This window comes from Oryzias latipes, chromosome 6, assembly GCF_053564925.1.
Source record: "Oryzias latipes strain Hd-rR chromosome 6, Olatipes_Hd-rR_3.1".
Lineage (NCBI taxonomy): Eukaryota > Metazoa > Chordata > Actinopteri > Beloniformes > Adrianichthyidae > Oryzias > Oryzias latipes.
Window position 1 is genome coordinate 15,656,096 of NC_136242.1, and position 23,713 is coordinate 15,679,808.

Sequence of the window (23,713 nt, forward strand, 5' to 3'; positions counted from 1 at the left end):
CTGCTAGATAAACAGCATAATGTGGTTTTGACTTCACAGAAAGATTTAAGCATCAACTGTTGTTGAAATGTCAAATAATAATTGATATATACAAAAAGTTGTTCTGTAAGTACATTTGCTATGACTAAACAAATTACAGGTTTACCTTGCACGCCTTAGGAGGCTTGTTTTTAATGCAAGTGATATTTTGGTCACTTTTTTTTATTGCAGAAACAGTGCAAAAGGTTATGGTGTACAAGTTCAGAAGGGGACCACAAGGGCTGCCGCACCCAACACATGCCCCTAGCTGATGGGACTGACTGTGGTCATGGAATGGTGAGCATTTTCATGTCTGTTTTAAATACATAAGTTTATAAAAAAAAGTGAAAAAAAATGTATGGGTGTTTGCGGGGATGCCACACACTGATGGCGTATACTTATACTTATATATAGCGCTTTTACCTTCTTACGAAGGCCCAAAGCGCTTTACAGTCACAGTCCCAGTCACACACACATTCACACACTGGCGGCGGTTCCGATGCCGAACACTGGCGCCAACCTCCCACCAGAGGCGGTTCAGTGTCTTGCCCAAAGACACTTCGACACATAGGCGTGCAAGGCGGGAATCGAACCTGCAATCTTATGATCATGGGTCGACCGCCCTACCGCTGCACCACGGTATGTTGCGTGTTACACCACTAAACCCAGTTGTGCGGAAAGTGACTGATTGCATCCCTACTGCACACAAGGATCCTCATGTTGAAAGTGTCAAACAGGGGCTAAATTTAGGAATTTAGGAAAGATTTTGTACTTTGTTTAAAATGACGTTATATCAGGCTTAATATGAGTCAACTGAATATTTTTCTTCATTATTACTTACTTAATAGCAAATAAAAAAATAAGAATTTTTCAAAAGTTATTGTTTTTTTGGTCGATGTTTTACAGCAATACACATATTACATCTTGAATCAAAACAAAACCGTGACCCAAAAATCGAGGTTTGAACCGAATCCTGGCAAAAGTGTTTACATGCCAGAGTAGTCTGGTTTAACTGGAAAAATGTCTCTCTGGAAGCTCAGGTTTGCCTAAGGCAGGGTTAAACCAGAATTTTAATTTTTGAATTACAAGACCAGTTTCTAAAAAAAACAACCTGAGACATTGTAACTACAGAACAACAGAAGGAAATTATGTAAACACAACCTATTTGTAAATCAATATTATTTATTCATTTATTTTGGGTTAAAAACACTACTGTCCCACATAAAATTGATTAATAGAGTCACTTCATCATTCAAAGTATGGAAGTAGGGATCAATATAATAATCTTGGTGAGGATAAATCAGTTTTGCAGCTCATAATGTTTTATCTGATTCTCCCAGGTACACTACTATTGAATTCTACACTTTTTTTTCAAGCTATATTGCATTCCTGACACAGTCCAGACCTCCCATGGAGCAGGGCTTTAAATCTGAATTTAAATCTTCTATTTCACTTTCTCTCCGCAGCAAAAATAATAATCTGTCATGCATTACTCTGTCTGTGTTCTGTCTGAAGAGACCCATGTAAATACAGTCAGGTGATGGCCTCACTGAGAAACATGAAGCCTTACCCCCAGTCCTGTAACAGGGGGCCTCAACCCCCATTAGCCTTCATGTTCCTCTCACTCTGGGATACTATGCTAATTAGAGCCGAGACAGCGGGTCAGTCCCTGAGGATACATGGAAGGAAGGGCTGTTTGAGAGATGGGGAGAGGAAAAGTAGAGAAAAGAGGCGAGGAAGGAAAAAAAGTGGAGGGAGAAGGCCTTGAGAGGAAAAGGTGAAGATTCGGTCCATTTGAAAGAGGATGCCGCCTGCCGTTCACAGTTGAATCACCTTGTTGTGAACCCGTGACCCTAAAACCTCTTTAAAAGCCGAGTGAGTGGGTCAGTGGTCAGCCTGTAACAGAGAACAGGCTGAAGCCAACTATAGCTCTCACAAAAGCCTCGCATCAGTGATTTTGCAGAGCAGGAGACGAAGAGGAGGGAGTTGGAGGTGCAGGGGAACGAGGAGGTGGTGGGCTGATGATTAGCATTCTGAACATGCATTAAAAGGAAAGCGCAGAGAAGGTGGGTTCTATTCTTCCTTTAACCTCCTGCCTTGGAAGAGCCTTGCTCATTGGACTCCTTTCATCTGGTTCCATCTCTCTCCTCATCATGTTAGCTCTTGGATCTTGCCTGCTCCAGTGGGAAGAGGTTAACAGGGGATAACTAACATCTTAATCCAACTACAACAACCAGACTAAACAGTAATGTGCCTGGGATTGGATCTCGCATTTTGATCCCATCATGTTTGTGTGAGAAACACATGGAGCAAAAATTTGATTTATCAAGAAAACTGCTGATTCCATTATGTTGATTGATTTTATTTAGTATCTTAAAATTCCAACAAATGTCCATTTATTTTCCTTAAAAAGATCTGATTCATTTTTTTTCCCAGTATTGTGGAATTCTGTGTCTGTCACAGACCTGGTTCACAGTGGACCTAAACAGAGAAATACCAGACGGAAAAAATAATTATTTCTTTTTTTATTGTTCCAAAAATGTAACTGAACAAAAACATCAATTGGGCTGCACTAATATGTTGCAAAGACTATTTACGACGTTTATTTGACTAATTAGAGTTTATTTAAGACGTTCAAAGCTTTAGGGGTGAACAAAAAAATAAAACTCAGAGCATCACTTTTTCATCCTCTTTTTTGATTGGCTCACTTTTATTTAAAATGTTAAACACGTGTTTTAATTAGCTGGAAAAAACAATTATTATTTGGACAATGTATAAAATTCTAAGTAAATTAGTAAAATGTCATGGTGTTGCTTTAAAACAGACGTAGCGATGCAGACTTTCCAAAAAGCTCTAAAGGGAAGTGTTTCCCGTAGGAACTACAATCTTTTCTTGTGTGGTGGCACCACCTTTGTTTGTGGTACGGAGGCCCCAGCTTCGTCTCCATGCAGGGTGCTGTTTGAAGTAGCACGAGTTGAAAGAGATGGAGACCCTGCACCAATGTTCACCTGCTCATACAAGTGCTCTTTTATGTGGTATCTCTGGTGTGGTGTGTTTGTGTGTTTGTGCAGGCCTGCAAAGACTGGTAATCTGCACGCCCCGATGATTCTCCCTAATTCTTTTGTGTATGTTCCACATTGTTTATTCTTAAAATGTCTTAGTTCTTGCTTTTTTTTAAAAACTTTTTAGTGGCTCCCTTCTCTCAAACACAACCTATTTGTAATATGTCACACCATCTACTCATTTCATAACCATTTCCAAGTTTTTTTTATTCTAACAATGAAGTTGTGAGGTTAAAGTTTGAGGTTTTACAGGGTCAGGCTTCTGAGGTGTCAAATCTGGTGGTTTATGGGGGAGGACCACAGCACCGCAGACCTATTTTGAAGGCCTGGTTGGCTTTTATTACATCAAAGGAACCATGCCATCATAGAAAGGGAATCTCTGAATAGCTGCCACCTCTTGGGCCTGGGTTGTCTGGGGAGAGCTCTTTGTTCTGTTGGGTTATAAAACAAAGATCGGAACGCTTTGGGTAATTGAGTTTGGTGCCCGAAAAGTGGGCAGGAGGCACGTCCACCAAATGATGAGGGGGAAAACAAGTTAGTTTGTGTGCTGCTTGGTTACAATAGGGCAATGGGCACAGCAGGGTTCATGAGTTGTTTTCTCCCTCTTTGTTCCCTTCTTCTCCCAGTCTCTGCTTGTACACGTTCCCCCTTTTTTTCTCTCACTCCCTGTGTAATGCTTCAACAGGATGCTGGAGTGAGTAATGTGATCACATGACCTCTTGGCAGCACGTCTCTGTGATCTGGCTCAGTGGGCCACACTAACAAGAGCATCCCATCACTTGTTGTCTGTAAATACAGCCAATCCCCTGTTCTCTTATTCTCTTTTGCTTTTCTGCCCGCCTTCCCCCCCATTTTGATTGGGGGGGGGGGGTGATCATGCCAGGATGTGTCAAAGGTGTAGTGCACACGCACAACCTACGGTACAGATGTGTCCGCTAATAAGTGAGCGTGCCATTAAAGACGGGGCTGCTCAGATTGTAGAGCCAAAGCTTTGGATGTGTGCACTCCCTCTGAAAAGCTGTTCCATTAATCGGTGTCAAGAAACAAAAGTATAGATAAAAAGTCTTTCAATATCCATTGTGTTCATTTAGATGATTTTTTTGGACTTGATGATTTTTCTGCTTTCAAGCAGATGCTAAATTAAGGTAGGTTTGAGGCAGATGTGGATCGATGCATATTTGCATCATTAGGCGTCAGAGGGGTTACATGAAAAGAGCATTTTTAATAATAAAGTAATGAATCCTTACATCAAGCACCTTTATTGAAAATTGTACTTTATTGAAAATGTAAAATACATTTTTAAAAATCATGATAGATTGATATATATATAGATAAATAGATAGATAGATAGATAGATAGATAGATAGATAGATAGATAGATAGATAGATAGATAGATAGATAGATAGATAGATAGATAGATAGATAGATAGATAGATAGATAGATAGATAGATAGATAGATAGATAGATAGATAGATAGATAGATAGATAGATAGATAGATAGATAGATAGATAAATAGATAGATAGATAGATAGAAGGACCTTTGACTTCAATATAAAAGAAGCCTGCATTTATTAGACAAAAACCAGGAGTCTTTACTACAAATATGGATTTATTGCGACAGTTGGTCCCACAAACCTTAACAATAATAATTATGCATATTATTCAGTAACTAACTTTCTTATGTTATGTGGATGCTAATGAATTTGCTTAAACAACGGGTTTATTTTTAGTGTTATATATTGGTTAATTATCAGTTTTAGTAACTGTTTTAGGTTTTGTTTTAGTTTGCTGTTTTTTGTATTTATCCATCGCACCTTAGAAGTCAGAAGAGGCTGAAGTTGCCATCAGATTTTTGAAAATTGCGCTCTGACAGTTATTGGTTAAGGGCAAAATCTATATCACATTTTAATCATGGGAACAAATAAAGTTTCATATTTTACAGAAGATACAGATTGACTGCAGCCTAGTACAGGTCGGTTTGTGAAAATATCGTCTGACATTAAACTGGTCTGTGGCCTGAAAAAGGTTGGGGAACTTAAAGCCTCCAGATAATCTCAAAAGATTCATTAATTGACCAGTTAGTGCAAGTAAATAAAAGGGGGATGTTGTTTTTTTTTTACGTCCAGAACACCCCTTGGAAAAAAACGTTGACCTGCTCCGGTTTCAGCCAATTAGAGTTGGATAGATAGCTCTTGGAAAGTAAAGCCGGGGACAGAATGGAGTCTGCTGGCGGAGGTGGTGAGTGTTGGCTGGAGCTCTGCTGGCAACCTGACAGACTCGCTGGATGATGCTTGGGCTGCTTGTGCGTTTTGTCCGTAAATTTGTGCGGGGCGGGGTGTGCACGTGTGCTGGTTTGAGAGTTTGGGATTGTGAGACTGGTATCAGTGTCTATGTCAACTAATCCCTGGATCCTCTCCGGATGTTGCCACTTTAATTTGCCATCATCACTGGTATCTCTGTAGACTTTGGCAACAACAGGATTGTTGTTTCAGAAATCCCATACTTTGCTGATGGAATTACAGTGTCCGCTGAGCACAGCTTTCATTGCAGACTGTGTGAAAGCAGAGAAATACATCTGTCTAATTACAGCACAGTCAGTTTATGTCTGTGACAGTTTTTCTATTGAAGAACACAAACAAGTAGAAACATTTAAGAAAACCCAAGAAGGGAAAAAAGGCAATCATTACATTCTCTAGATTTTACATGCTATTATTGGTCAAAACATTTGCATCATCTTGAGCTTTTAAACATCCACCAAACTCAATGCAAATTTTTTACTTGATCATTAGTCAAACAGACGGACCTTTAGGTTAACAATGGATGTTACACTCTTTGTTTTTTTTAATTTATCTTAGGAAATGAGGAAATCATGTTTACTTGTCCTGCCTTTGCTAGAGTGACTAATTTTAGTAATGATGTTACTTTCGGCTAACAAAACAAAACAAAAAATATATATATATTTTTTACCTTATTCTTATATATACAGTAAATCACCTTTTCTTGCATAGTTTGGCTGGGGGTGCAACTTATTCTCAGGTGCCAGTTAAATGTGATTTAAAAAAAATAGCAAAACCGCTAGAGGGCGCTTTTAGGTGTGTGTATCTGTAGTTTCTACTGACAGCAGCACAAGAGAGAAGAAGCATTGCTCAGTCTTACATCAGACTTGGCGGAGTTGTTCCAAAGTGACACAGAGGATGAAAAATTCAAGATTTAGTGATTTGAAGTGACATATATTAGTTGACTTGTTAGCATGTTCTTTAATTTGTTCTCTAATTTACTAGATTCCTCCTGTGTTTCATGAAGTAAATAAATAAATAAATAAGGATCTATGTGCTACAGTAGTAAAGCGTGCATTTATTCAGTCTATTATCGTTATCTATTTTGTTATTATGATTTGCCTTTCAAGATGAAATGTCCGTTCTTGTCCCCGTATTTTGGTAAATATATTTCTCCCAAAAGTGCAATTTACTGGTATATGATTACTTTTTACTTTATGATGCATCCTTGGGTGCTGCAACTTATACTCCGGAACAACTTATTGTTTGAAAAACACAGTAATTGTTCAATGTGGGTTGTTGTTGGTAGGCATATGACATGTGATATAGAATTTAGTGCACGAAATGAAGTCAAGTTTTTTATTTATTTATTTATTTTTTTACCAGGCCCCTGTTCAGAGTTGAGAAGAAATTGATGCTAAGTCTAGAAGTTTTTTTTTTTTTTTTTTTTTTTTTGTATTAGTAAACACATAAAACTGAGAAAACCGCAGAGTATACCAAGAAAGGTAAGTGACACCATGCATTATAATTAGAAAAGAAAGAAAAAAAGAACCACAGCATGAAAAAACAAAAGAATTATTGGCAGACCCGTAGAAGAGAGAAGATGCAGATGCTTAAGACCATGCCACTATGTACATTTTGCGCACTTTCCACCTATGAAATTTTGGTCTTTCGTGATACATGTGTGATATATGTAATTCATAAGTATTATTGCGTTTGTCATTCGTCCCTTTGGAAAGATTTCCATCGAGGGTTTTGGTCAACAGGTCTTTGCGTGAATTTGGTTTAGTGCTGTTCAAAATGTTTGGGGGTTGAGAATCATGCACTTTATGTGTATTTTACGTAGTTTATACGCAATTATTACATAAATCCTATGGAAATGTGTAATTGGCGGCAGTTTAGCTCAGGCGGTAAAGCAGGTCGTCCAACAGCCAAAGGGTTGGCAGAATGATCCCCGCTCTTCCCAGCCAGCTGTCGCCCCCCGAGCACGGCCAGCCTGCAGCTCACTGCCCCCCCCCAGGGGATGGGTCAAAATGTGGAGAAGAATTTCCCCGTTCTGGGATAAATAAAGTATCAATGTAATTGTTTTTTTTTTAGATGCCTACCCAAATTTGTGGCTATCCACGAACGTTCCACATAGGAATATTAATGTATAGTGAGATGACTTATTATATTATTTATACCTACTGAGTTTCTTTGGGGGTGGGTTTCTTTCTTTGTGGTCTGAGTCATTTTGGGCTATGCTTCCCTGAATAAAAAAGACAATTTTAGTGATGTTCATGCTCACAAGAGTGCAGTTCAAAAGCAAGCCAAATACAAATAAAATGTAAAAAATGTTAACATTTCTTACCAAATCCAACTAAAATGTGAGAAATGAGTTTTCCTTTCATCGACTTTGGTAAAATGGTCCTGTTTAAGACAGATGAGCTTAATAGGACATTGAAAAGGGTTTGGCAGTTTCCATTTTACCCACCTAGAACTACCCAGTTGTGAAGCAAAATGTGCGAATATTTGTTTTTTCTCTCTTTTTTTTCTTATGTGGTTATTTAACCTTTTCACTTACTTTCAATGCATTTTTTTATTTGCCAAATTTTTACCATTAGTGTTTTTTTCCAAGTTCTCTGACTGCTGTGTACTGGTGTATGTCGGGCTGTACTTCATTAAAAAATCCTTTAAGCAAACATAAATAGGATGCAGCTTTGAAGAGTTGACTACAGGAAGTACAGTATGTACTGTATTTGCAAAGTGAAGAGCACCAACAGTAAAAGTAAAACCACTGAAGTGCTTTTGACTGGAACAGCTGAGTGAGCCAAACTACTCATTCTCTCTAATGATAACCTTTACATCTCTTTGAAATACACCTGTTTATAGGAATATAGAAAATGGGACACCCAACTAGGTAAAACAGTAAAATAAAAGTCTGCTTTAGGTCACGGTTGCATGATGGCAGTCTTAAAGGGGACAAAGAATTAAACATATGTCAAGTCAATTGATTTCCCTTATCTGTACTTCCAAAATTGACTCTTATTACCTCAATATAATTCAGGTCAAAAGACATATAAAAGTGTAAGAATACTGAAAAGCAGCAGTGGTGGTCCAAATTGTCGGATTTATACAAATGGCTCCAGATGTGACTTTTGTTTCCTTTGGTTATTTGTTTAGTCCTCTGCTGAAGTGGTTGGATGTTTGAGGCCAGGAGTCAAAATAAGTCCTTATGGGTCAATCCTGAGGTAAGCCCCCAATCTCTGAAAGATACCACAACATGAAAGGTGTTGGCTTTTTGGAAACAACCGTGTGAAAATGAGAGAGCAAATCAGTTCTCTGCCTTTTCATTCCTGCAGTGATGTATGGTTGGTTTTCGAAATAAGGTGCTCCCTGCAACGGTTTCCTGGGAATTACAGGGTGCTCTCTTTCAAACCAGCCAGCTGAGAATCTCAGAGCAGATGCTGCTGTCCTCACAGTCCTCCCTGTTGCAATTAGCTTGCTGATGACCCTTCTTTATCCTTTTATGGGTTAGTTGGGTAAACTTTATTTAGTGTGTTTTACGGGTTTTGACAGCCAAGTGGTACAAAAGTTGCACATTTTTCTGCACAAATGATGTATTTAGTTACAGCACACGATGTGCATGCGACTAATGAGCATGTGCAGGTGTAAGAGTTTGTAAGATTCCTAATTTGAAATGCATGCTTGTCACAGCTGGACTGGTTGGTCTCAAGACCTTCAAATTTCTCACCACCTTACCAACCCAGGTCAATGTTTGACCAACCTTCTAGGAAAGCTGACTTTCACATCAGCGTTTCCCCGGGTGTGTTTGCCCACTTCACAAAGACGCTAATTGAAACCAAGCATGACCCCGGATGCGTCCACATCCTCTGTACTCTCCTTTTTAACACACACTTTATGTGTATGTTCACATTCATCACCTCACACAGATGTTTTTTTTCCCATTTCACTGCCCCCCCTCCCCATTTTTTAAAGTCTTTTTTTCACCTACATCACCTTTTCAAGACACACAAAGCAGTTGTAAACACAGGCTGCCAGTGGGGAGGGTGGAATGCCTCAGAGGCTTACACAGTCTTTTGGTCCTCTCTGACAGACAGTCCCCCTTGTGTTTGACAGCTCCTTGGGTCCAGCTGCCTGGTTGCACTGTGGTGGTCCCTGCATGGTTTTTTTTTGCAATTTCCCATCAGGGGATAAGGGGGATGGGTAGCTATACAGAGGGGATGGTCAGGTCTGGGTTGACAGTTTCTAAATTGATGTGGGGGAAGGGGGATGTGAGAGCTGGGAGGGGAGGGAATGTCTTTGCCTCCACAAAGGAAAGCTTTTGGACTTCTTGAATGTGTTTCTCAGAGTCTTCAATTTTTTTTTTGTTTGTTTCAGAGCTGCTGAGGTTGCTCAACAATCAGCTTCTCTGTCTTTGTGTTTTATCTATTTTTTCTCTGTGAATTTATGTCGCTTTTTCAATGAATCACAGCTACAGAGTTGGCAAGAAGACAGAGCGAATATATGTTTAAAAAATCAATTTTATTGTTTGCAGGTTTATTGTGCTTTATCTTTTATTATACCATGGTCCGGGTGAATACTACTACTACTACTACTACTACTACTACTACTACTACTACTACTACTACTACTACTACTACTACTACTACTACTACTACTACTACTACTACTAATACTACTACTACTACTACTACTACTACTAATACTAATAATACTAATAATACTAATAATAATGATGATGATGATGATGATGATGAATTGGGTTATCTGTGCTTTTTCAGACGCTCAAAGTGCTTACAATGTATCTATTATTCATTCACTCCTCATTCATACTTTGTGATGGTAAGCTATTGGTGTAGCCACGGCTGCCATGGGGCAGACTGACAGAGGAGTGGCTGCCTAAGGCCTCTATGCCCATCACCGGGACATTCATACGCATTCACACACCAGTGGAGCAACACTGGAGGCAGGGAGGGTGAAGTGACTTGCCCAAGGAGGAAGCTAAATTGTTTAAAGTCACACTCCAATCATTGTTTGATTTATTGTAAAAGTGTTCCCAGTGGTCTTTTAGCCCTTGTGCTATCATAGATGACCCCACCCTTACATTGACGTTTTCTCCCTATGACAAAGGTGGATAAAGGTGGAATGATTTCATGTAATTCATGGACACCAGTGAAGATCACAAATCAGTGAAGAAAAAAGGTTCAGCGCACTGTCTAGTGGGTCTAGATGACCCAACTCCCAAAGTGAAAGTGCCTAGGATAGCACAAGGGTTACTTATGATTATGCTGTTTTTTTTTTGGTAAAAGATCAAAAAACTTTGACTAAATCAAATTGTTGATTTCTGCAGAGTGGCAAGAATTCATCAGAAATTCACCCTTGCGTTGTGGGCAGGATTGTTGGCATAGAGTAAGCCTGTGCTGATTTCCCATTATCTTTTTGTTTACACTCTAAACTTCCGCCCCTGATAAGTTAGCGGTAAAACAAAAATGACGAGCAATATCGGAGCAAAATTCCAGCTCAGATAACAAAAACTAATGCGTTAATGTACCTATTTGTCTGCAAGTGGATGCATCAGAACAGAGCGGAAAAGGGAGCCTATGACCTGCCAAGTTTGTATGTAACAACTGCAAGTTTTTACAAACAGCATCTTTTTAGTCTGCTACTCATTTTGTTTATATATGTCATCCATCACGAGAAAGAACAAGAACATAAGGACATGTTAAACACACCAAAACACTATTTTCATTGGAGTGGATCTTTAAATAAGACTTGACCTGATGTCAATCATATTAAAAAAAACAATTTAGGTGATTCATAGTTTTGTATATGCATTTCTTATTCAATGTACATATTTATGAGTGAAATTACTGATTTAAGCCTACACTAGAAATAACTTGCAAAAAAAACAAAACAATAATACATAAAAAGAAAAAGGATTACTACAAAGATGACGAGATGCCTGCAGTGGCACAGTTGAGCTCCAGAAGGGGGTTCCATATGTCAAACCAGTAATGAACTTTGCTCCTCCTGTTATCATGACTCTAGTGTTTCCTTATCATGACTCCCCCGTGCCTGTGTGCCCTAACGGCTGGTACCCAGACAGACGCCGTCTTGTCCTGCATTCTTTCACAGAACAGGACCCTCCTATATTGCCGGCACAGAATGAGGATTTGGTTACACACTGAAAAAGAGAAAAATCTCCTTTACGTGCTTTGCATACAGGAGACCTGCTTTCATTTCTTGGCCAAAGCGTTTTAGTGGGTACACACTATTGGATATCAAGCACTTCATTTTTTGTCACATTGGGTTTAGTGTATCCCATCATTAATCATGAAATTTTGTGTTTACAACTCAAGCCTGTTTTGCTTTAGGAGTAAATCAAACCTGTTTTTGTAAACCTGAGCCTCCTTGATTTGAGTTTGTTTGATCTTTTCTTCAATCTTGAGTTACTTTTGTATAAAACACTGAAACTTTACGAACAATATCCGTGGGATTGAGATCTTAGTGTAACCTTTTTCAACTAGTGAGAATATTACAGAACTTGCTTTTATTATAGTCGGAAATTTTCATCTGTATTTTGTATTTATTTATTTAAAGGACAATGCATACAACGAACAGTGTGGAGTGCTCTAAAATTAGTGAGACACTGAAAATATGCAGGATTGTAGCCTAGGCTAATTTCCATCCTCTGTCCTGTTCTGACCATGGCCAGCCACCAAGAGACTACAGACAAAATAAAATAAAGTAAAAAAGTACATTAGTAACGTTAAATTGGATAAAATAAAATGACATAAAATTAACAAAACTTAGATTAAGTTTAAAACAGTTTAAGAAACATAGTTCTCCAAAGTATACATCTATAAAATCGCCAAAATCAGAACAATACTATGACAACTGTGACCACTTTTTTCACCCCCCAATGATTTATTTTTACTTTTGTTTGGCAAACAGTTTTCTGGCATTGTCCCTAAAGTTAGCTGTGATTACAAGTTTGGTTTTCCAGCAGCCATGATCTTAATTGTTTTGAGAACGATGGAAGTGTGGAGAGCTCTCGAATGCTTTCTGGGATTGTGGTCCAGGTTTGAGAGGCTCGAAAGGAAGAAACAGTCTGTCCAAAGCTGCTTTTTCTGGAAGGAATAATGTAGTCACCTCTTGAACTTGCTCTGGTGCTTCTGCCTTTGTCTTTTTTTTTGACAAAGTCCTGAAGTGGGGGAGGAGCCAGACTGTGAAGGGTTTTATGGACAAGAATGCAATTTGCATGTTGAATCCTATTGTCAAAGCTCAGTAGATTGTGTTTCTGAAGTATTTCACAATTATGGTGGCTTTTAGGCTTTTTGTCCAAAGTTTTCAGAGCTTGTTTGTGAACAGTTAGAGCAGGGGTGGCTAACCCTGGTCCTCAAGAGCCTCGACCCTGCCTGTTTTCCAGCTAACCCTCACCAGCTTGCTCTTGATTAGCTGACTTGATTAGTGATTTCACTTCCTGATTGACTGAACACACCTGATTTAGGTTATCAGCATCTAGCAGTCCAAGGAGAGCTGGAAAACAGGCAAGGTTGAGGCTCTTGAGGACCAGGGTTGTCCACCCCTGAGTTAGAGGTTTCAGAATGGTTCTAGATGCTGATGTCCAGCTGGTCATACAGTAGGTCTTAGCAGCTTCCAGAGTTAAGTTGTTTCTTATGTGTCTAAAATGTAATAAATTGAATTTAATTGAGTTAACAACCTTTTTGGTGTGTGATTTGAATGTTAATTGTGTGTCTATTGTTATTCCTAAATATTTATACTCAGTGACTGATTGTGTAGTTTTTCCATTCTTCTTCTTCTTCTTCTTCTTGATTAGTTGAGCTTTTGGAAAAATACACACACACGGTTTTAGATACATTGAGAATCAGCTGGGGTCTTTGGAGCCATTCTGAGACCTTTTTCATGGCTGATGTGAGTTCTTGAGCTGCTTGGTATCTGTTCCCAGCATGAACATAGATGACAGCATCATCTGCATACAGCTGACACTGCACATTAGGTGGGCAGCAGCTAGGATGGTCAACAATGTAAAGACTGAATAGTAATGGAGATAATGGTGAGCCTTGGGGTAACCCTAGCTGAATTTCACCACTTGTTGATGCTGTATTATTGATTATGACTTGCTTTTTCCTGTGTGTCAGGAAAGATTCCAGCCAGAGTAGAGTTCTTGGTGAAAGATTAAACGTTGTAACTTTTTGATTAAGATTTCCCTGTTGACCGTGTCAAAAGCTTTCTTGAGCTCGAGGAATACAGGTCCTACAACTCCTCTTCTGTCAATCTATAGTTTTAGGGATTGCTGCTGATGGTTAATAGTGTATAGTGTTTTTTTTTCTTTAAAGTTTATATGGCCTTACTGAGTCCCATTCACACACGCACTCACACACTGACACACATGGCAGTCACGCTGACTGACATTGAGTAACGCTGACGGCAACCTATAACCACACAGAGTAATGTGGGATCCAGTGTCTTGCCCAGGGACACTTCATGGCAAGTCTGCAATTTTCCAATCAGAGTTCGACTGTTCTAACACTGCAGCACTGCTGCCCCTGATCCCTGTGTTTATTTATTTTCTCCTCATTGCAGTTTTCCACATAGTTAACATTTGAGACATGAACAGGTATCTGGTGTTCTCTTCCATTCATTTAGCAAAATCAGTATTTCATAAAAACTAAACATTATCTATGGTCAAAAAAGCAAAGAGGAACAACCTTGTACTTTAGCAAAGGTTGCAGACATTGGTTTCAACCCAATTTGGATGTTTGTGTGTATTCACATGCAGTATTGCAGGCACGGAATGTGTGTCAACAAGGAACTGGACCTGCAACCAGTCCATGGAGAGTGGGGTCCTTGGGGACCCTACAGTGCTTGCTCCAGGTCCTGTGGAGGAGGAACAAGGAGTGCCACTAGAGACTGCAAAAAGCCTGAGTAAGTAAGATGCTAGAAATGAACAAAACATCTGACCAGCGTGTTTAAAAACGATGTGAGTCAAGTCAAAATTTAGGAAAGATTATTGAATGTTGTAAGCTTTATGGAATCAAGTAAAAGGCGTTTCTTGAAATGCACAAAAGGTTGATTTGGATTGAGAGCTTTTTTGATCGATCCGCTGTTATTTTAGGCCAAGAAATGGCGGTCGATTCTGCGTGGGCCGCCGGATGAAATTTCGCTCCTGCAACACTGAGCCATGTCCAAGAGGAAAGAAGGACTTCCGCGAAGAGCAATGCTCGCAGTTTGACGGCAAGCACTTTAACATCAACGGCCTGACTCCCAATGTCCGTTGGGTCCCTAAATACAGCGGCAGTAAGTTCTCTCAAGCATGCAATTTCAAAACTGCAAAATTAGAGATTCATTTACGACTTACAATTTACCATGCAGACAATATCATGTATGTAATGTAGGACTGCATATTCTCAGTTTGTCTCCAAAAAAGTTTGAGGGACATAAAGATACTTATGATATAAATATTCTTTAATTTAAATTTAAAAAATTAGTTGAGCAGTTGGGCTTCAATAGAAACGAATAAATGTTTATCATGAAGTATACATACATTAAACATTTGTGTGTGTGTGTTGATGTTTTTCTTTTTGACTATTTACTATTTTAGAAATAATTATTCTATGGTGGGTTTTGGGGGGAAAAGTAAAATATTTTACGCAGGCAAACAAAAGAATAATTGCACACAAAAGTACTGATCCAGTTGAAAAAAATCAAGAAATATGATTTTCATGCATTCTCCACCCTTGCTGCTTAAAAAAAAAAGAAAAACAGATTTTTTTAGTCTAAGTTAAAGACCCATCTCTGATGACATTTGTGTTTTTGGTGTTTTTAATAAGTTATTTTGGCATTTTCTGATGCTGGAGGACACATTTTAGGAAAATTATGCTTACAAGTGCATTTCTGAGTATTTCTTTATTTAAATTGTTGTTTACCTGCTGCAGACAAAAATGCTGTTGGAAAAAGCTTTTAGGTGGGACATAGAAGCTACCACAGCAAGCCACAAGCTCTCTGCTCTGCTGCATTAAGATGCATCTACTTGTAGACGTATAAATCCATTTACATCTTAATTTTCCTCATCTGAACTGGCATCACTTGCTCAATACTGTACAGCTGGATAATTCTGATATTGTTCACAATTTTTGTTGCACCAGTGATGCTAGGTTGGAGGTGTGAGGGGCTGTAAGCTAGCAGGAGAGTGTGTAAACAGATGGATGATGGGAAGTAGGCCACTAAAGGTCACTTATATTATATAAGTGTCACTTAGGACACTTATCTTTATAAGTGATGAAATTGGAAGGTAACTGCAAAATTATTGTCATAATTATCACATCAGAGTTATTTAGTGTTACAATGTAAAACTGCATCTTAAAATGTATTTCTTTAGTGTGAAGTTAAAATAAGGAGAGCAATGTGGAAGCCCCATGGAGACCTTTCTGGCTGCTTTCCTTTATGCAGCTGGAGCTTAGTCCCTGCAGACGTGACCAAAGCAACAACATTCACATCTGGCAAATTTACTGCAAATGATTCATTCTTTTAACTGTTTTTGAACAAACAAATAAGTCCAGCCCTTATAGTGTAATATACTGTCAGATATAGAGAGAATTTTGGCAAACATTGGGGGGAAGAAAATAAATTAATATAGGGAAAGACTGTGCAAGAGTAGACTGAAACAAATAAATACAATGATTTTTCAGATTCTGTCAAAATGTAATTTTCTGTTTAAAGTTCAATTCTCTCAGTTTCTATACGTTTTCTCTTTTTAGTACTAATGAAGGATCGCTGTAAGCTGTTTTGCCGGGTGGCTGGTGCTATGATGTACTATCAGCTAAAGGACCGCGTCATTGATGGCACTCCGTGTGGTCCAGACACGTATGACATCTGTGTTCAGGGACTCTGCAGGGTATACCTTCTTATTTTTTTAATCTCTTTGTTATCTAATTGTGAAAAGCAGGCATGAAATCTGCAATGCAAAATCTAACATCGTTAAACAGCTTAAAGAAAATGCATTGCATGGTGCATTACAGTCAGAAAAACCTTCAACTCTTAACTTCAGCTTTGTGTTAGAAGTATTGTTCAAATACAAACATCTAACTTGAGCTTTTAAGATTACGAAGGTGAGGTATGCTTATGCTGAAATCTCTTTTCTCTCTGAATTTTCTTCAGCAAGCAGGCTGCGACCATGTGCTTAATTCCAAGGCAAGAAATGACAAATGTGGCGTGTGCGGAGGGGACAACTCATCCTGTAAAACTCTGGCAGGGACCTTCAACGATGCTCAGTATGGTGAGTTCTGCTGCTTCCTTGCCCAGCAATAGCACTGTTATGCATGAATTATGTCAGCAGTGTTTTAAAGATATATGTGACTCAGCACTGAGCCGTTCAAATCCATTTGATTGCTTTGGACATGCTGGACACCAGCGTGCTTTTCAGCCACACCACTGCAGTTTCATGAGAGTTTTTTTTATAACTGCTATATCAGCATCCCGTTTACTGGAAGCACTAGAAACAAATCTGATCACTTTCTGTAAAAATGTCATTTTAAATTTAGAACAATCGGTGACTCCATCTATTACTAGGCAAAAATACAACAGATGCATTATTGGGGCTATACCATTTTTGGGGGGTGGCATGCATCTCTGTCCATGTTCTTTTCTTTACTGTTCATGGCTAACATGTTAGGGGATGGATAGAACCAAACCAGATGCTGACAACATCTGTGAAAAATTGGCTTGTGTGGATAAAAACCAGTCATCCAGTCATCCAACCAGACTGTCCCACTGTTGTTGTGGCTTTTGAATTCAAATTGATTGAAACAAATTCAAATTGATTGAAACAAATTCAATTCAAGTCAATTTTAGAAATAATTTAAATTCAGTTTAACATAATTTAATTAGTTTAAGAAACCTATTCAAAATGAAGTTTAGTTTAAGATGAAAAAGCAAATAAAAATAACATTTAAGCAAACTAAAAGATACATCATTTATGATTATAGATTCCTTATTATAATCCAATTTACCCCAAAAAGGCCTAATGATATTTTTATAAATAGTGCATTTAAGTGATCAAGAGGTTCTTTTAAAGAATCTTTTTAAGTTGGTACCAGTGGCGGAGCAATGGGGGGCAGAAGATTAGGATGGCAAATGAGAACAGCAGAGTGGACGGCTGTTACAAATGAAAGGATTAAAAATACGTATTTCAAACAGCTTTATTTATTTAATTATATTGATGATTTCCTGTCATGCAAATATTTTCTGTGAGTGATTAATCAATCGTCAGCTGTAATCAATTAATCTAATCAATATATTTTTAATTGCAATTATCGTTAACCTAATACTTGCTGTGAAAAGCCTCAATTTTAGATATTTTGATATGAATTCATGATACTCTGGCACAGTAAAAGATCAAATTATAACTAAAAAACTGGCTTTATGAAGTTTTCCTAATAAAACAGACTTCCAACCTTTACTTATACAACAAGGGGGATTTCTTTTCAATCTCAATCAATTAGGAGAAACCAAAATATCAGGTGCAGAGTGCTCACACATAAAACAGTAGGAACTCTTTTCTGAGCAAACCAAAAAATAATGACACAAACTTCTTATTAATTCTGTAATACATGTTGACATACCTTATTTCACAGTTTACTGTCCAATGCGATATGCCCTCTACCCCATTAAAACATGATAACGAACACCTCGACGGGGTTTATAATAAATATAACGTAAAAGCTATGGCGTTGTGGGCTTGTTTGCACTACTTTTGTGATGAACTAAAAAGTCGCACATTAATGACGTTCAGCAGCAACGCAGCACATACCGTGTACACAGCAGTGCACAGACACCTAGACGTGCGCGGCTAACGATGTAAGAGGTGTTTTAAGCTGATAAAACGTACATGCAAATAAACAGTTGGACCCTTGTTTTTTAAATCTGAGAAACATGACAATAGTTATAGAATAAAAATGAGACCATAAATAATATAGCGCTCTAATTTGTCTGTAATTAACTAATTGCGAATAACGCAATAATTTGACACCCTACCCAATATTGACTCTAAAATTCAGGGACAAGTGGGGGTGGTAAAGCTTTTGACTGGGGGGACAGTTAGCCCCCTCTTGGTCCCCTTTAGCTCTGCCCTTGGTTAGCCCATTTAGTTATTTTTATCTTTCAACACTTTTTCGCCCATTTTCCTCTTTTCTGCAAACTAGTGATAAATGCATCGACAGAACATCTATGGATATTAAATATAGCTGACTTAAATGTTCACACATTAGTGTAAACATAAAGATGTTTCCAGAATTCTCATCTCAAGCATCAACCTTTTTTAGTTAATGATGTTTAAATATAAAATGTAATTATTTTTTTACAGTTAAAAGATTGTTTGAAGTGACAAAAGTTTGCATGTGGTCAGTTTTTTAAAACATCAAGGATCTCAGAGGCTGCTTGTAAACTGCGGGTGAGGTGTTGGCTGTTAACGGTCGTTGCAGTTAACACACTCCTGCGTTCTTTATGAACTAATGGTTTCTTTGGTGTTTTACCTTAGGGGAGGTTATAGCTGTACAAACCAATGGCAGAAGAGTTGCATAATGTTGTTGTGAACTATAAAAAAAAGGTGAAAAGTTTGAAGTTGTCATGAAAATTTCTCCAACAGCCAGAGATAGACATAATATAACATTATCACTCAGAAACACCAAAGCCAAATGACCCCTGATTGCACCCTATTTGATGGGTACAATCAAAATAATCTGTTGGTTAATATGGCTGCAAAAAAATACTTTCATGGCTAATAAAAGGCAAATATATAAACTAAGTGCTGCCCCCGAGTGGCTCAAGGCCTTGAACTAATTTTTAGATTTTGTCACACCATTTTTAGTTATATTTACAGTATGTTGTGGTCTAAAGAAAGAAAGGGGATGTTAGCAGGTGAGATAGAACTCGTGATTACTTCACTTGCTGTGTTTTGCAGAATCAAATACAGTTTTTTTTGTGTAATAGTGAGATCTTTGCCCCTGAAAAAATATTCCTGCAGCTACTATATTTACCACAATGCACTTTTTACTTTTCACTTTTTTACAATTAACTCCTCAAGGCTTAATCTTCAGGGGCTTTCACTGATTTTAATGGTAATTCAACAGGAGACTAGTTAGAAAAGCCTCAAAGCTAGGTTCAGGGAACAGTTTCTCATCATTTCATTGTCAGTCATCCAAGACTAGAACAAGAATACTGTGAGTTATTTGATACAGCTTAAGCTTTTTTCATATTTCCTCAAATTTGCCATTTGAAACTCTGGTGGATTTAGCTAGACTTCCCTGCCAGGAGTTTGTGGAGACACAGTGAAGCCATTAGCAAAATCAAGCGTGTTTGTGCAGCTACTTTATTCCCCACTGAGACTCACTAAACATTTACCGCTTTCCCCGCTCTGCGTCTCCGGCTCTCCTCAGGTTACAACACAGTGGTTCGGATCCCAGCCGGAGCCACCAACATTGATATCAAACAGGTCAGCTACTCGGGAAAACCTGAAGATGACAGCTACCTCGGTGAGTGCGCTCTGTCTGTGTTCTTCTGGAGAGCCATGACCGAAAGTAACACTGGATAAAATTTTCCTGATTCTCTGGATGCTTCAGTTCTAACTCATAGATGTCAATGCAATTATGCCTCACAGGGAAATAAATGATGTAACTTGGTGACCCACCATGGTGGATGTTGAAGTTTGGAGACACGGGTCAAAACGTTTGCAGAAATAAAAGGAAGCTGTCACTTGTACGAGCTTTACAGTACATGGACGGAGTGTTGTGAAGTCGGTGAAGGTCTGTGTGGGTTAGCTGGCAAAGCAAATGGAGTGTCAACCACTGAGAAAGATAAATGAGGCAGCAATACCTGCTAATAAAAGACATGTGGAGAAAGTAGATCCAGAGGTTCAGGGTCAGGTGGGAGCCCACCGGGCTCAGCTGTGTTTGTTTGCATTTTCAGTTAACCCTTGTGCTATCCTAGGCACTTTGACATTGGGAGTTGGGTCATCTAGACCCACTAGACAGTGCGCTGAACCTTTTCTCTTCAATGATTTGTGATCTTCACTGGTGTCCATGGATTACATAAAATCCTCTCCACCTTTATCCACCTTTGTCATGGTAGGGAGAACACGTCAATGGTCATCTTGACCCCATAGGATAGTACAAGGGTTAAAGCAGATTCAAGATAAAAAGAAAGGCAGCAAGTCTGAAAATCAGTGTGGTAGCCATTTTTAGATGGTTTCTGTCAGATTTGAGAAGGTCTTAGCCGGAGTCATTGAATGGCAAATCTCACAACTGTTCCAGAAAAGCCTGCTTCTGTTGTCCCCAACTGCGCCAAGATCAAGGGTTAAACCCCTACCATCAGACCAAAAGCATTTAAGTTATGACTCACTTTTACTTAAATCACATCTTTATTTACATAAAGATGTCAATGAAAGCTTCAAAGGGTGCAAGCTGCATGAATGCATTTGTAATAAATTTTACTTGAGCTTAGTATGTAAAAAAGTTATAAATTATGGCACATATTTAAATAAACAAACCGAAGGATTCCTTGTTAAAAGTGCTGGTAAAAAACAAACAAAATGGAGTTAGAAGAAAAGAAATAGACTTGATTTCAGACTGTATATAGACTGCAACACGGAAAAAAATGAGGAGTGAAATTTGGAACAGCTCTATGGGAATAAAAAAGGTCTCTTAAGTGGGATTCGGCATATCTGTTTCATGTAAGAGATATGTGTTTATTTTTTTCAAATGTGCTGTAAGCTAACATAAACTCTTTCTGTCCACCGTGCATAAACCGTCAAAAGAGTAGTTTCAACAAACAGACGATAAAAACTTTTAGATTCAGTGCTGAAACTGTCACAGTCAGCTGCTTATTCTCAGAACTGTAAAGGTTGACATTAAAAAGAGAGGATGCTTGCGTCCCTTTTTTTTCTTTATTTGTGTTTATACATTTGTTTGTACTTACAGTCAGTGGAGACTCCTTGTTTGTAGTGCAATGCCAGTCATCAGAAAGAGTTATGCAGTCTAACTCGAAACAGCTGCAAATTAGTGCCACCAGTGTTTGGATATATCTTACCCTGCAGCGATGAGTTGGTGCAACAATAGCTTTGCAACTCGTACTTTATTTTAGAGCTATAGAAAACCTTGTGTACTTGTGAAACCACAAAAAAAAAAAAAAAAATCAGAGTTTTTGTATTTGCATGTGCATGAAAAAAATGTTTTTCTAACAACAAAAAGGATAAACTGTAGGACAATAATCTCTAATACCTATAAACATTTGCCTGCATAATGTAATGTATGCATTAAATGTGATTTGCTCTTTTTTTTTCCGCATGCTGTCAACAAAAAGTATTTAGCAGCCCTCACACCATTTAAGTAGAAAGGGAAAAAAAATACTGCTTTTTTATTGATGTACATTCATACAAAATTTTAGGTTTTATTTATGAATCATTTATTTTTAGTTTCATAAATGTCTACATGTTTTTTTCTTTTTTGTTTCAGCGTTATCTGATAGCCAATCAAACTTCCTCCTAAATGGGAACTTTGTGGTGTCCATGTTCAAAAGGGAAATAACCCTCAAGGGGACGGTCATTGAATACAGCGGCTCTGACACTAAAGTTGAGCGCATCAATTGCACAGATCGCATTGAGGAGGAGATCATTCTACAGGTGATGCGTTTTGGATTTTTTTCCTGCAATACTGTTGATTGTAACTTTTTTTTTATCTCATTGTGCTTTCCTTCAGGCATGATTGAAATGTCTGCTGTTGTTTTCACAGGTTTTGTGTGTGGGAAACCCCCACAACCCAGATGTGCGCTACTCCTTCAACATACCTATTGAGGAGCACAGGGAGCAGTTTCTGTGGGATCCTTCAGGATCCTGGCTTGAGTGCAGCCGCATGTGCCACGGTAAAAAGCTTTACATTGCTGTAAAGCCTCCCACAACCGTTATTGTTCATTATCTGCTACTGTTCACACCAAATTGAGTGGGTTAAAAAGTACAAAAATTTAAGATCTGAAATGTACAGAGAGAAGAAACGCAGTTACAGAATAGGGTATCTTTCAGGAAATTTCTGTGTGCCGCTCTTGTCCAGATGGTGAAACACCAAAATTAAACCTTTAAGCTACATCAACACCACCCAGGGCGATGTGCAAGAATGTACGCTTGGTGCATTCTAGAGCGTGCCTGAGGTGAACGTGGCGTCAGACATGAAATGTTTTGATTTTTATCAATAAAAGTTCAGTCAGATGTATTCGTTTGGTCTGCATCAATTGGGATTTTCGATTTAAACCCCAACTCAAAGCTATTTTATTTTATTACGGCTGGACAATTGTCTTCTTGAAATCTCTGTGGGTAGTGAAAGCATATGTGTAACTAAAGACAGACATTCATTTTTAATAGTTGCCCAAGTCATTTTTATTTAAACAAAATATGTATAATTGATAACAGCACAGATACTGTAAGCAAAGCAACTTTTTAAAACAAAAATAAGAGCTGGAAGTGATCTGGTGACTCGGATGTTATGAAGGGGATTTGACCCCAATTTAGGGTAGTAGGCATTGGTCATTAGTCGGGCTTACAATGAGAAAGTACAGAACTGATGCATTTCTAACATGCTCAGGTGAATTTGAGCCCTTTATAGCATTTCAGATTTTTTAGATGATACTTTTTATCCTATTGGAAATTTTTGAGGATGTTTTTCAATGAAGTGTAAAATGTGCTGTTTTCCCCCGCTGCTGCCTACTGACAGCTTTAAGCAGTTTGAACCGTAAACAGGATATATGTGTAAGACAATGTGTGAAAAGGGTTTTCCCCTCCACAACAGATGTTCCCCTTTTTTTTTTTAACTATTAAAACAAATTCCGGTGGATTACAGCCTTCTTTAGGTTAAGATTTTACATACATCGTAACTTCTCATTTCTAAATCAATTTAGCTTTTTTTGTGATTCCGTTATCCATATGAAACAAATTAGAGTTGGCTACTTTTTTCTAAATCTCCACCAAAAGCACCTCTTCTAATGCTTGTTTTTTATGCATTTTGTAAAAGTCTGTTGTTCCAACCTCTAATAAATCTGTCTTTCTTTCTGACCCCTCTTTCCTTCTGACCCCTCCTACATCGCCTGGTTCCCCCCTTTACTTAAACTCAGCCCTCACCCAGCACTTCGACTCAGATTTCCCTTTTGAAAGCCAAGCTTGCTTGAGTTCCATTGGGTTTGGGAGTTTCAGTATAATCCAATAAGCTAAATGGGTTTACTGGGTCTTTGATCCCCATTGATTGATAAGGCTATGTAAAGAGATGCCAAAATGTTGGAGCCACTGGCCAA

At 38.4% G+C, this 23,713-nt stretch overlaps 1 protein-coding gene across 4 annotated transcripts in view; it reads left to right on the forward strand.

Annotated features, from left to right (window-relative positions):
- LOC101170674 (A disintegrin and metalloproteinase with thrombospondin motifs 20) overlaps nt 1-23,713 on the forward strand; it is a 91,231-nt gene that overhangs the window by 31,437 nt on the left and 36,081 nt on the right. For all 4 annotated transcript variants that reach the window (XM_023955653.2, XM_023955654.2, XM_078949306.1 and 1 more), the window contains 8 exons: nt 211-315; nt 14,166-14,311; nt 14,502-14,683; nt 16,144-16,280; nt 16,544-16,661; nt 19,819-19,914; nt 21,892-22,058; nt 22,168-22,297. In XM_023955653.2, the coding sequence (XP_023811421.1) occupies nt 211-315; nt 14,166-14,311; nt 14,502-14,683; nt 16,144-16,280; nt 16,544-16,661; nt 19,819-19,914; nt 21,892-22,058; nt 22,168-22,297 (1,081 nt within the window). The remainder of the gene's footprint in view (nt 1-210; nt 316-14,165; nt 14,312-14,501; nt 14,684-16,143; nt 16,281-16,543; nt 16,662-19,818; nt 19,915-21,891; nt 22,059-22,167; nt 22,298-23,713) is intronic.